The sequence below is a fragment of the Gossypium arboreum genome, chromosome 13, assembly GCF_025698485.1.
Source record: "Gossypium arboreum isolate Shixiya-1 chromosome 13, ASM2569848v2, whole genome shotgun sequence".
NCBI classification, from domain to species: Eukaryota; Viridiplantae; Streptophyta; class Magnoliopsida; order Malvales; family Malvaceae; genus Gossypium; species Gossypium arboreum.
Genome location: NC_069082.1, coordinates 123681713 through 123695423, shown reverse-complemented (window position 1 = coordinate 123695423; position 13711 = coordinate 123681713). Strand labels below are relative to the sequence as shown.

The 13711-nt window shown below is 34.4% G+C and overlaps 2 protein-coding genes across 3 annotated transcripts; both read left to right on the top strand.

Moving 5' to 3' along the window:
- The first annotated feature begins 5662 nt into the window (after positions 1–5662).
- Positions 5663–9556, top strand: LOC108461337 (uncharacterized). 2 transcript variants are annotated; one of them, XR_008277602.1, is made up of 10 exons: positions 5679–5798; positions 5889–5967; positions 6420–6508; positions 6580–6643; positions 7710–7787; positions 7931–8007; positions 8107–8173; positions 8260–8367; positions 9198–9302; positions 9407–9556. XR_008277602.1 is itself a non-coding variant. In XM_017761156.2 (9 exons), exons 2-9 carry the CDS (start codon positions 5896–5898, stop codon positions 9225–9227), a joined length of 585 nt encoding a protein of 194 aa, XP_017616645.1. In that variant the 5' UTR covers positions 5663–5772; positions 5889–5895; the 3' UTR covers positions 9228–9556. The 2 variants fall into 2 exon arrangements, 1 of the variants encoding a protein (XP_017616645.1); XM_017761156.2 differs by having other exon boundaries at positions 5663–5772; positions 9198–9556.
- A 2529-nt stretch (positions 9557–12085) lies between these two features.
- Positions 12086–13552, top strand: LOC108464399 (uncharacterized). The gene has a single exon (XM_017764683.2). It carries the CDS (start codon positions 12240–12242, stop codon positions 13269–13271), a length of 1032 nt encoding a protein of 343 aa, XP_017620172.1. The 5' UTR covers positions 12086–12239; the 3' UTR covers positions 13272–13552.
- The last annotated feature ends 159 nt before the right edge of the window (positions 13553–13711 follow it).

Below are 13711 nucleotides of genomic sequence, written 5' to 3'. Positions count from 1 at the left end.
AAAGTGTACCTCTGAAAATCCATTGAAATTCCGATAAATTCAACGGGATAAATATGAAAAATAATAAGGGAATGAAAATCATGGTATTGATGAGTACATCAATCATGGTATATATATATATTATTGATACATGGAAATTATTGTACTAACTTGAATGTTGAGTTTGTGCATGTTAGGGTAATAATGCATTGAATGGATATATGAATGTTTATTATATTGTATTGAAAATATTAGGTAAGTATAATTCTTGTTACATGAGCTTACTAAGCACAAAGTGCTTACCCGCTTCCTTTTTCCTGTTTTGTAGTGTTAAGAGCTCGGAGGTCGGATTTGGTGGGAGACACATCACATCGTCAACCTCGGGATTTCGGTATATAAAGAAACTTTATTTTGGAAATCAATGGCATGTATAAGCTAACAAAGTAAATGTTAACGTGAAATGAATGTAAAGTTAGCCATTAGTATGGTTAACAAACCTAGTTATAGATATGTGATGACGTTATTTTATATAAATGCATGAATCTATCATAAAAATATGTTGAATTGACTTGGTTGATGTGGATTGGTCTCGATTTAATATTACAGGGAAGGTTAGATATTTATAAAAGGGCTATATTGAATATAAAAAAAAAATTAATTCGTAAACTCCGGTAATGCCTCGTACCCTATTCCGGCAATGAATACGGGTAGGGGTATTACAATTTTAGTTAAATTAGACCTAACTCATCAAATGAGTTATGAGGCCACATGCAACTCTCAAACAATGCACCGACGAATTGAGCAACCTCACTGTTATACAAAGTCTTCACCCATTAGGGCTAAAACCCTCCAAGTAATATCTAAATACGTTCCTCGTTGTGATGAGATCCTTCAGAATCGGCGGGCGTCCAGTATGCAGCCTCTGAAATTGAGCCACGGCTTCTTCTGAAAGGAAGGTTCGCTGAAACAAGCACATGTTATTGCTCGGTGAGGACCATTTTATTGGGAACCCAAAGTCCTCGCCAAGTTTGCTGCAAACTCAGACATACTTCCCTCAGTTCAGATGAAGGTTGGAACATTGGTTCACAATAAACGTCTCCACCTTTTTACGATAAGAGAAGTAATAGAACCTCAACGAGTTCCCCAAATTATGGCTCTTCAATTGATATAGATGTTGAAAGACGAAGAGCAAGGGAACCTCATCAAGTCGAAAATAATCGACGAAGTACCCCATAGGAATCCACCAAGAAAAACCCAAAAGTTGGCTAGGTGCAATCTTGTAGTCCTTGAGTAAACTATAGAAGAAAGGGTGCAGTGGCAGTGGAACGTAGCCTCAAGCGCGTGAATTGAAAGCAGGAAGCTATCTTCGGTGGTTTCGCACTCTAACAGCCCGTTTTAGATCCTAGTTGGAAAAGTAGTTTCGGGACCATAAATTCGAGTCAAAAAAAATTATTTTTACATTATTTTTGGTGTTTATAGCATGTGAGTATGTAAGTGTGAAAATTTTGTGAGCTAATTTTATCGTTTAAGTGGTTAATTAGAGAAAAAAAGACTTAATCACATAAAATGTAAAAGTTGCATGCTATAAGTTGAAAGTGCCTAATTGCAATGGCTTATTAAATGAAAGGTCATTATGTTGTAATTAGACCATGGATAGTGGGAATGGACATAAATGACCATTAAATGAATGTTTGTAAATTGTTTTAAATAAGGTTAATTTGGTAATTTATCTAAATAATGTTTAATAAATAAAAAAAAAGATGAAAAATATGATCATCTTTGTTTCTTTGAACCAAAATTAGAAGAGGAAGTTAGGGTTTATGAGCTTTAACATTTCAAAAACTTGGTAGCTTGATTAGGTAAGCAATTTTGCTCAGTTTTTGATGATTTCTAAATTTTTATGATCGTTGCTTTGAGTACTAGCTAGCCCGTACCCTAATTTCTAAAATTGTTGATGATTTTGTGAAATCCCATTAATGAATTCATGAATTTTATGATGTTTGATGATGAATTATGCAAGCTTGGTGTTTGATATACATGTTTTGTAAAGTGATTTTTTTGACAAAAATGTCAATTAGGGGTTAATTTGTGAAAATGTGAAAATGTGGGGTTAAATATGTGAATAAATGAAAAATATGGGTTGATAGGGGTACTATGGTAATTCGAATAAGCACGATTAAATTTAATTTGGTGAATTTTGTGTATTTGTGAAATAGGGACTAAATTGAATAGATGTGAAAGTTTAGGGGCTAAAGTGCAAAAATACCCAAATATATATATTTGGATGAAATTGAATGAATAAGTGATTAAGAATACATATAGATCAAGAAAAGAGGAACTCGGACTTAGATCGAGGCAAGAACAAAGTACTTGATTAATCGGTTAGTTTCGTTGTTTCTACAATCGAGGTAAGTTCGTAGGTGTTAATTTCATTATAAATAAATGTTATATGTTTTGATATTGCATAAAATGTGTTTATGAGATTGTGGATAATGTTTGGATTTTGAATACGAATATACGAAAGTGTTCGACGATGAAATCGATAAGCGAAACTTCCCGGTTAAACTTTAAGTACAGTTATGATGGTAATGAAATGTCATTAAGTTGATGCATTGGCTTCGAGCCATGATATTGGCACTTCAGGTGCGAATAATACCTTGATTTGGATACGAGCCATGATATAGGTATTTTGTGAGGAGTTATCTTGATTTGGCTACGGGCCATGGTATAGGCATTCCGGGATAAGTTACCTTGATTTGGCTACAGGCCATGGTATAGGTACTTATCGATTGCGATTCTTGAGTATCTGACTTTTATTCCTAATGGTTCAAAGGATAAATGAATGTTGTAGTTGAGAAAGAAGTTAGTACGATGTGATATGGGTACGTACGGAACCTATTCAAGCATTACATTGAGGAAGTTTAATGAAATGGTATTTAATCATGTTTGAGACATGAATAAGGTTTGTGTTAATGTAATGTTGATTTGGTAATGTGCAAATAGTTTAGTTATATTACTTGATGAATTAAGTTATTTACTTACGAACTTACTAAACTATGAAGCTTACTGTGTGCTATTTGTCTATGTTTTATAGATAGTCAAAGCTAGCTTGGACTCGGGGATCATCAGGAGCATCGTCACACTATCGATCATTTTTGTTGGTACTTTTGAAACTTTGTATATATGGTATATGGCATGTATAGGCTAGTGTCATTTTGGTATGTTTTGAGCTATAATGTTAGCCATGTGACTTGGCTTGTTAATGATGTAAATGTTGGTATGTTTTTAGCCATTTATTTTGGTTTAAGTTATGTGCTTGATAAGTGTTATAGGTGTTGCATATAATGCTTTATATGTTGGCTTGTTTTGGTATGTTTTCCATAGTTGTAGATATAGTTAAATGAAAGTTGAATTGGTTAGTTATTAATATTTTAAGTTATACAAATTTCATGATTTTAGCATATTGAAATGGTACCATAGGTTGAATTGTGAGCATGAGAAAGGGTGGCAAATTGGCTTTGCAAATGGCCTATTTTTATCCACACGGGCAGAGACACGAGCGTGTGTCCCAGCCATGTATGACACACGATCATGTATATGGCTGTCTGTCTCCTGGGGTACCCTTCAATTTAAAGTCAGTATACCCTACAGTTTTGACACTACCTAGATACACGGGCGTGTCTACTGGCCGTGTGTGGCACATGGGCTAGCACATGGGCGTGTGGTTGGCTGTGTGACCCAAGTTAATAACCCCTTTAGATTTCACACTGCTTGGCACATAAGAGTGTCCTTGGCCGTGTGGTACAAGTCAGTATGTATGCCCTGTTTTCACACGGTCTATGCCACGGGCGTGTCAGGTGGCAGTGTGAGGTACACGGCCTGTCCACACAGGCGTGTGGCCTATGATTTCTTGAAATTTTTCTAAGTGTTTAGAAATTTTTATATGTGATTAGTTTAGTCCTGAACCACTCTTAAGCATGTTTTAAGGTCTTGTAGGGCCTCATAAGGGACATTATGAATGAATTTTGTTTATGATTGTATAAATGTATGTGAATGAGATGTATAGTCCGGTAATGCCTCATAACCCTAGTCCGGTAATGCCTCATAAGCCTATTTCGACGTCGAATATAGGTTAGGGGTGTTACATGCACAATCGATGTGACCCTTCTGGGATGGAGAACTCATACGCAAAATTGGGAAGTTTTATTCCCCGCACAGCCAGAACTCATTACAGTTCCCCCTACTTAGTGATGTAGGGATAGAGTTTGTCTGTTACCAGAACCGAAGACAGTCGTTCCCACGGTGGACGGGCTTGGATGATTCAGTTACCAATCCCTCTCATCTTGGTTATAATATTGACAAAAAAAATAAATCAGAAATTAAAAAGCACAAATATTTTTTAAATTAACTTTGTTCCAGATTACTGAAAATGTTAAGTGTGAAAGATTTAGGGCTCTAGATGTTTCCTCTTTTAAATAAGGATTTCTCTTCCCGCTCTTTGACGATTTATATAATCAAGGAAAATCAATGATCCAAATGCGAGCAGATGGAAACAGTTCAACTTTTAACAGTCAGATATGCACACTCGAAACCCGCTCGTGCACATAGCAAAGCAATCATTATACATCACAACTTGTAGTGTACCCAGGAAGCTTGTTTAAACTTTATATGATGGACCTAAAGAATGCCACTTTATAACACCCCTTAAGTCCACTAAAGGGGGAGTAGATTCTTATACATCAGTAATCACCGACTCGAGTCTTAAAAAGGATTCGGGTCTCTGACCTGTGACCCGAATAGGTCCCACTAGAAGGTTAAGTGCGAGGTGAACCACGGAAGGACATCAAAGCGAGCTCGTGGACCCAGTTCACAAGGCAAGGCTGTAGATCCAGCTTGCAGGAACTTAGGAAAGGCCTCGGTCTCAACTCGCATACACCCAATGAGCTTACAGAAAAGATTGCGTACTCTGCAAGCCATCCAAACACGTGTCCAGTAAGTACGGAGCCTGCCTAGAATGTTAGCCTCAGGAACAGAAATGACCATGTGCTCCATAAATACGTACCCAGTAGACTTGGAGTTCATAGAGAATGCTAGTACTAGAGGCAGCGGAGTTAAGACAGGATAGTGGGACCCTATCATGAGTTGTAATAGCATTTATAACATGTATAAATACTCGAACACTCCTATCAATAACATACAAGAAAATATTACTCAACAAATTTGAATGTAAGTACTCGTGTAATTAATCAAATTTTCACCCACTAAAATTTAAAAGTGTAATTGGAGTGCTTCAATTACACCCAATTCAATGGGACTCACTAATTACAATGAGTATCCAAATATGCCACCTCTGTAATTATAATTACACCAAGATCTAATTGCTAAGTGGCTTTCTAAAAACTAGCTAAAGAAAAAAAAAGACATATGAGATAATATTAAAAAATTGTCAAATTTCGAGATTAATGTTAATTAAAAAATATTTAAAGATTAAATTGAAAAAGTTTAGAAGTTTTAGAGACTAAAGGTTGTTTTACCAAAAATCAGTAGACAAATGTTTTGGTCATTAAAAGATATATAAATAAAAATGTTTTTAAGTCATCTAAATAATAAATATAAAAATAATTATATAATATTTGTTTTTAAAATTAATTTAAAATATTTTTAATTTATCTAAATTTAAAATACCTCGTGAAAGTCTCAATACATAGACAGCCAAACGCGTGGGCGCGTGTCTATTTCAATACGGAGAAATGAAAATCAATTAGACCGGCGGTTCAAATCTGCTTTGCAACGGTGAAGCTCACGCATTCTTGCTCGGTGTTCGCATACCATAGCTGATTCAAATTTTTTTCCCTTTTTCCTGTAATTTTCTTAGCAGCCAAATTGAAAACAAAATTTTATTTTTCCAGTAGAAAAATGATCGGAACCGGGAAGATTAAGCAGTATGCCAACGTCCTCGACAAGCCCCTCGGCAAGGGAAAACAAGAGGTTCCTTCACTTTCTCTCGCTTCGTTATTTGTTTTCTTTTTCTTCTTCTAATGTTTATACTTCTCTGAAATGTATTAAATTACTATATAAAATTATAAGTTCGAGACTTATACTATTTTTCTACTATTTCATTTAGACTGTATTTTCATGTTCTTAGCTAGTAAGTTGAGTTCCAGATCTTTTCGATATTTCACCTTTTTGGCTGCGATATTTAAGATCTAACATTATTTCCACTGTTATTTTCTCATTGAATTGTTTGCATTGGCCTTGAACTTAATTGAGATGATCCAAATTCCAATTGCATAAAATAGTCTGAAAATGATAACAAAATACGTCGAGCTTCTAATTAAGTAGACACAAACTTAAAAGAAATAGGATTAACGGTAGATCTAATTGGAATTTGTTTTGGAGTCAAAATTACCAGACTGTTGACTGTTGTGCTTCCGTTGCAGGTTAGCTTAAGTGCGTTTGCTTTCTTGTTTTCGGAGCTTGTTCAGTACAATCAAACAGAGGTTGATAACATTTCTGAATTAGAAACAAGGTAAATCTTTTTTCTGATGCGTTGATTGGTTAGTCTACTTTGAATGGATCTGATTTAGGGAAATGCATTAGGCTGGAGGATGCGGGTTACGCTGTTGGGGCTCGAGTTCTGGAACTTTTATGTCATAGGGATAAGGTATATGCACATTCACACACTAGAGACTCTAATCTTTTTGCATCCTCAAGTTATTGCTTAGAGGGCAGCATCTACCTCCTTAAAAGTGTTCTAATTCTGTAAATTCAGTGAAAAAATTTCAATGTGATGCTTACTAGGGGCATAAATTCCAAGCTGTAAGTAGCTGGAGCTCAAAGCTTGGTTTGAGTTCGATTGCGTATAACTTTTAAAAGCTGAACTCTATTAGAGAAAAAAAAAAAAAAAACTTAATTGCTCAATCTTACTCAAATAAGCTCGTTTACTTAGTAAAAGAAGAGCTCATCTCATGTTCGATTTCCAGCCTGATTATTTATGCTCAAACTTGAGGATGAGCAAATTGAAGTTTTCCAATACTAATTAAAATTAAAAAAGCTCAACTGGGCTTGTGATCTGCTTATATCTAAGTATTTGGATGCTCGAATTCTGCTCGCTCAAGAGCTTGAACTGCTTGAGCTCTACTCAACAATGATTGAGCTGAATTCGAGTTTTTTATCGAGCCAAACCTGAATAGTTTGCAGCACAGGTATCCCATTTACTTCTTTATTTACCTTATGTCTGCTGGTTGTACCTCATTTGGGGTGTGCTTGGTTGAGTGTAAAAGTGGAAATAAAATAATTGTTGAGTGTGCTTGGTAGGAAAAAAGAGTAAGAGGAAAAGAAACCCCAAGAGAAATGACCATTTTTCATCGGAATGCATAAAAAAAATCATTACAAATTGGAATGATAAGGAGGAGAGAAAACGAGGGAGAGATGTAAACTAGTTCAAAATTACGCATTTTTCAAAAGTTTCATTTTCTTTCCTCCAATTTTTTTTAACTTTACCAAGCAATGAAAGAAAAGAAAATTAGTTTTTCTTTCAATTTTTCTATCATTCCTACCAAGCACACCAATGGAAAGAAAAAAGTCTCTTTCTGTTTTTCTACTCCTTCAATTTTCCATCTCTCCAATTTTCTTTCCACTCTACCAAGTAAAGCCTTGAATCTGCTTTCATTTTGTTTTCTTTCATGGTGTCAGCACCAGTGTTAAACTTTTTGTTTTCTATGTTATAGGGAAATAGAAGAGAGACCCGATTGTTGGGTATTTTATCTTTTGTGCACAGCACCGTGTGGAAGGTGTTATTTGGAAAGGTAAGCCTGCAATCTTGTCTATTGGTCCAACTTTATATATCCTATAAGCCTATAGACATGAAAAATCTAGCCCGCTAACATCTTCAGCATATAACTAGTCTCCAATTTATACTTCTCTTAGAGCTTCTTTCGTACTATGTTAGGTGGCTGACTCACTTGAGAAGGGCACTGAACAGGAAGATGAGTACATGATTAGTGAGAAGGAACTCCTAGTGAACAGGTTATGCATTCCCTGAACCTATCACTTATAACGACATCATTACTGCTAACTATATCTGTAGTTCTAGATTAGTAATTAGCTGGTCTGTTTGCATTATAGGTTTATTTCAATTCCAAAAGACATGGGGACATTTCATTGTGGGGCATTTGTTGCCGGGATAGTGAAAGTAAGTCTGCATTAATTTTTTTTGTATAAAATGATTGATCATCCTGTGGAAGGAGGTTCTTATAGGCTCTTTTTGTTGGTTGGAAGGGTGTTTTGGAGAATGCAGGATTTCCAGCAGTTGTAACAGCTCATTTTGTTCCTGTAGAGGGTCAGCAAAGACCTCGAACAACTATTTTGATAAAGTTTGCTGAAGAGGTAGGCACTTTGCTAATGCTCTTGCATCTAATATGCCATCGTTATCCGAAGTCTTGTGTGTCTATTTGATGCTTGTTATCATGCTTTTGATTCATTCAATATATCTAGCTTATTTTTCCCCTCAGTTTGCTTAGGAGTGGGGTAATGTACAAAGCTTGTTTACTTGTATGGTTAAATGTCTATGGGATCAAAAGAAGCTGTTTCACTGTTTTAGATATAATTAATGGACTGCTGGCTTACCCAAAAAATAATCATGATCTCCTGGTAGAGGATCAAAATAGTGCCAATAAAAGAGAGTGGCTTCAGACGTTTAAAAATAAAAAATAAAGAAAAAAAATGAAGTAGATATTTTAGGGCTTGGTTTTCAACACTTATTTATATACATACAGTACATTTAAGCTCCTATTCTCATAAACAATATTCCGTTGGTCATGCAGGTATCTTTTACTTTTAACTTTTGGTACTACTGTTGCCCATTTCCGCACTAATATTTTCAGTTCCTATCATCACTGCTTTGAAGAGAAATATATGTCTGTATGTGTGTGTATATACATTCTTCTATTTTATTTTAAGGCTTTCAGAGTCCAAAGAGCAACGATTAGCTACTAGCTTCCATTAGATATGCTATTCTTCTTCTTTTCCATAACATTTTACATGGCTTAGCATATTAACTTATTGTAATGTTGATCACATGCATATTTATAGCTGAAAAAAGTGTCTTCAACATCATAAACTAGCATTTTTATGTTGTTCCCCTGGAAAAGGGATTCTTGCATTTTGGGTGATGTTATGTGCCTGATTCAAATCTGCTCCCTTATTTCTGCAACCAGGTATTGCGGAGAGAAGCAAGGTTAGGTTGATTCGTATGCCCAGGTTATCTTGGGTTGGCCAATGTCCATGTTGTGCAACAGTGGCAAGGAAGCAGTGAATTTCAGGTGGTTCATTGATCTAATGAATATTTCACCTGCCAATCACACTGGCAAGTCTGAATTTCCTTTCTTCGATTAATGCTTGTTGTGTATTATTCTTTGTGGCACAGTGGTTACTGGTATGGTATCAAGGATTACTGCAACAAGTGCAGTTGATGTAAAGTAACAAGTCATCATTACTGTTTAAGTTTTGTGTTAATGTGGCTTCAAATGGGTTATTACCAATGAGAAACATTAGAATTTGGAGTTTGGACTCCAAATCTGTTAGATGTCACCTTTTGAGGTAATTGCATGAACTAATTACATTTAAGTATTTAGTTCATCATCATTTTGTTTGTGTACCTTTCAGAGATGTGCCAGCATAAAGAAATCTAATGTGTCAGTTGGATTTTCTAGGGAGGAAAAAAAATTCCAACTGCACAGCGGAAATATATATGTAGTCTCGGAGAGGGTCCTTTAACTAATAGAGGTGAAACTGAGTCCGAATACTGTAAATCTTGAGTTTCGCTCAAAATTTAGAGTCAATACATGACTCAAGCTTGATCAAATATCTATTTTTAAGTTTAAACTCTGCTTGAGATATAATTGAGCTACTCGACGAGAGTTAAGCTTAGGGTTAATATATATCAAGGTAAATAATGTAATTTAATAATACAAAATATTTATAATGTATATTAAAAATAAAAAGTTCGATAAAACTTCTGAGCGATTCAAGCTAAGTATTATTCAGCTTAAATTTATACTTTGCTTGATAATTATTGAATTTAGTTTGGATTTTTTTTGAGTCGAACTCAACTAACTTTTGAGGACCACTTTGTCATTTAAACATCTAGATGCTAATTTTGACGAATTATAATGTTTTTTTTTTAAATTCACTCAAAAGAATTGATTAATTACAAAAATGATTCAAGTGCAAAATCTTGTACAAAAAAGACCTATTTTTTTTTTTGTGATTCTCGATGTCGCCATTCTCACTGGCTGCATCATCCCTCATCACTACCCAATGATTGTCAATTCTAAAAAAATATATTTTTTGGTGCCATCATTTCCATTGTCGGCATTAATATATATTTTTTTCAAATACGAATATTTTGGGAGGAAAAAAAAGAATATTTTAATAGATGTTGTTGTCCTTTCTGGCAGCATTTGTGTTTTTTTAAAAAATTAATTTTTTTGTGCCATCAAATTGTATAGCAGTACCAATGTGTTTTTTTTAAATAATTTTTAATAGATATTGCTGGCCTCTACGATAGCACTAGAGAAATTTTTAAAAAAAAAAAAATTATCATCCATTCCCTAAAATGAATGACTTGAATCTAGTGCAACAAAAAAAATTTAATACTTTCGTTATCGAGAAAAAGAAATGCCATCATCATTACTAAAATCAATTTAAACGATTGTTATAAAGAAAAATGTGACTATTAAAAAATTGATAAACGAAAATATCGGTTAAATTGATTGATGTACAAAAGTCTAGAAAAATAAATAAATTTAAAAATATTTTTAGTTGTCATTAAGGTAATGTCAACTTTGAAATAAAGCTGTAACAGTCACCCTTTAATTAGAAAAAGTTCCGTTTGTACTCGTACATTTTAAAAATATATATATTTTAATAGTTATAACAACAACTTTTTCGACTACCCTTTTAAATTTCTTTTAATAGCCACCCTTTTTAAAAGTTGTAACATCAATTTTTCGGCTTATTATTATATTTTTAAATTACTTGTATTGAGAATTGAAATATTATCTTTGAGAATCTACACATAAATTAAAAGTGAAGATATTTTAAATGGGTTCAATTTATAGACATTGAATAAAATTATAATAATTAATTTTTATAATAAAATTGATTTCAACTAAAATTTTCTTCTAAAATTTATTTGGTCCCTTTACTTTCTTTTTGTTAACTAGTGTTGGAAAATCAAATAATTTTTAATTTTTGACATTGAAAACTTTGTGTTGCAAAAGTATTCAAAAAGAAGTTTTCTTTTCAAACAAACTTTCAAATTTTCTTTCTCAATATATTTTCTTAAGAGTGAAGTTTTTAAAGTTTTCATTTCATTGCTCTACTCTTGCAAAGAGCTTTTCCAGATATATATATTTTTTCCATGTTTATTTTTGTAGGATTTTCCTTATTTTACTATTCACTTTTTTTAGTGTTGCAATAGATTTTTTTCAATAAGCTTTGTTTGGATTTTTAATGTTAATTTGCTTGAATTAAAAAAAAATTAACAGATGTCATCTAACACACTACGACACAAAAAAATCAATTTAAAGAAAAAAAATACTGATGTTGTCACACAGCTTGGCAGCAAAAAAAAAAAATTATCACGAGTGTTGTCATAGAGAACGGCGACACCAAAAAAATATGTTGACTTTTTCTTTTCTTTTCTAAAATATGTTTTTTATCTGTCATGTTTAAAAAAATATATCCAGTATTTATTTTTATATGACGACCCTATTAAATTTTTATTATTTTTATTTTTTTCTCTTAAAATACCTGTATTTTTAACTAAAATTTAAAAAAATACATATGCCGCCAATGAAAATAGCGGTAGCAAATTATTTTTTAAAAACCCACTGGGTAATGATCACCAAGAGCCACTGTAGAAAGCTAATTATTTCGTACAAAATTTACACCGAAAAATTAAGCCGATTATAATGAGATAATCAATGTGCTCTATTTCTAAACAGGTTTGCTTTAATATGGGCCATTATTTTGCTATTGGGCCTATACCTGGGCTATTTCTTTCTTCCCAATATCCTGCTATTATCTGTTTCTTTTATTTCTTTATTTATAATTCCTAATTCGTAGAAAACACAGTGAGTCAAATCACAAATCGCTGATCCACCGCCATTCTCAACTTTTGGTATTCGCCACCTCGATCACAGCTATAAATTCCAATCAATTTCCCTAATTAAATCCCTATTTCCCTCAAAATAATGAAGCGTCAATTTTTTCTCCGATCCCCAAGTCACCAAACCCTGACCGTAACCCTAGAATCCACCCAATCCCTAACCCTTCGTCAACTCAAATCCTCTCTCCTTCCGAACCCACAATCCTTCTCCTCCTTCTACTTCACCCTCAATGGAAAACCCCTCTCTGATTCCACCCTTCTCCCAAATCCCCAAATTTCCCATCTTTCAACCCTTTTTCTCCTCCCCCGCGTCTCCGGTGGCGGAGGCGATGGCGGCGCCACTGGAGCTGAGTCCCGCGACTGTTATCTCAAGATGTACGCTGTCAAAAAGCCCGATAAAGTCGACCCCAATGAGAAAAGGCTTGGTAAGTGGCTCAATTGTGCCTTATCTAATGAACCTCTAAGAGAACCTTGTGTGATTGATAAATTAGGGAATATTTTCAATAAGGAAGCTCTTGTTGAAGCTTTGCTGGGTAAGAAATTGCCCAAAGAGTTTAGACATGTAAAGGGTTTGAAAGATATGATTAATGTTAAGTTGTCGATGATTCCCGGCAAGCAATCAGATGCTGCTGATGGTGCTACGTTTCAATGCCCCATAACCGGGCTCGAATTCAATGGGAAGTATAAGTTTTTTGCGTTGAGGAATTGTGGGCATGTTGTCAGTGCTAAGGCTTTGAAAGAGGTTAAGTCATCTGCGTGTTTGGTTTGTCATAAGGAGTTTGTGCAGTCTGATAAGATGGTGATTAATGGAAGTGAGGAGGAGGTGGCAGCCTTAAGGGAGAGGATGGAGGAAGAGAAATCGAAAATAGTGAAGGAGAAGAAGAAGAGGGGAATCGATGTTGTGGATGGGAAAAAAGATTGTGGCAAGTTGGAAGGGAATGAAAAGCTTGAGAATGGGAAGAAATCGAATAATGGTGGGGTGAAGAAGTTTCGAGCTACGGATGTGGCACCGGCTAATGCAACAAAAGAAGTTTATGCTTCCATATTTACTTCTTCGAAGAAGTCGGATTTTAAGGAAACTTTTACATGTAGATCACTCCCACTTGGTCGAAATTGATCGGATGAGATTGAGTAATACTGTGGTGAAGAAGTATAGAGCTGCAGATCATGTGACACCAGCTAAGGATGATAAGGAAGTTTCTGTTTCCATATTTACTTTGAAGAAGTTGGTAGATCAATTCCGGCTTGTTAAAGGTGATCTGTTGGTATTTTTCTTTGTTCATGAATGAAGAATAGTGTGTTTTTGAGGTTGCTATTCCCTCATATATATTTCCTTTGTCGTTGAAACTGAGTTGTGCTTGTTTAACCTAGAAATCTAGTAACTATCTAATTTAAATATTGAATTGCTATTAATATGTTCTATTACTTTCTTTGGTGTTATCTTTAAATTGTGTTGTTACTGAATTTGAAGTTGTCCCAATAAATTGAATCACCTGTAGCTTTTCAAATCATGGAAAAGAGGAGGTTTTGAGATAAAATCAGGACCAGCCTTCACAT

Bases quoted from the DNA above. Each gene is read 5' to 3' on its own strand.
- LOC108464399 (XM_017764683.2), top strand. From the start codon at position 12,240: ATGAAGCGTCAATTTTTTCTCCGATCCCCAAGTCACCAAACCCTGACC.
- LOC108461337 (XM_017761156.2), top strand. From the start codon at position 5,896: ATGATCGGAACCGGGAAGATTAAGCAGTATGCCAACGTCCTCGACAAG. The intron at 6,509-6,579 runs GTAAATCTTTTT...GAAATGCATTAG, and splicing joins ATTTCTGAATTAGAAACAAG to GCTGGAGGATGCGGGTTACG. The intron at 8,368-9,197 runs GTAGGCACTTTG...TTCTGCAACCAG, and splicing joins TGATAAAGTTTGCTGAAGAG to GTATTGCGGAGAGAAGCAAG.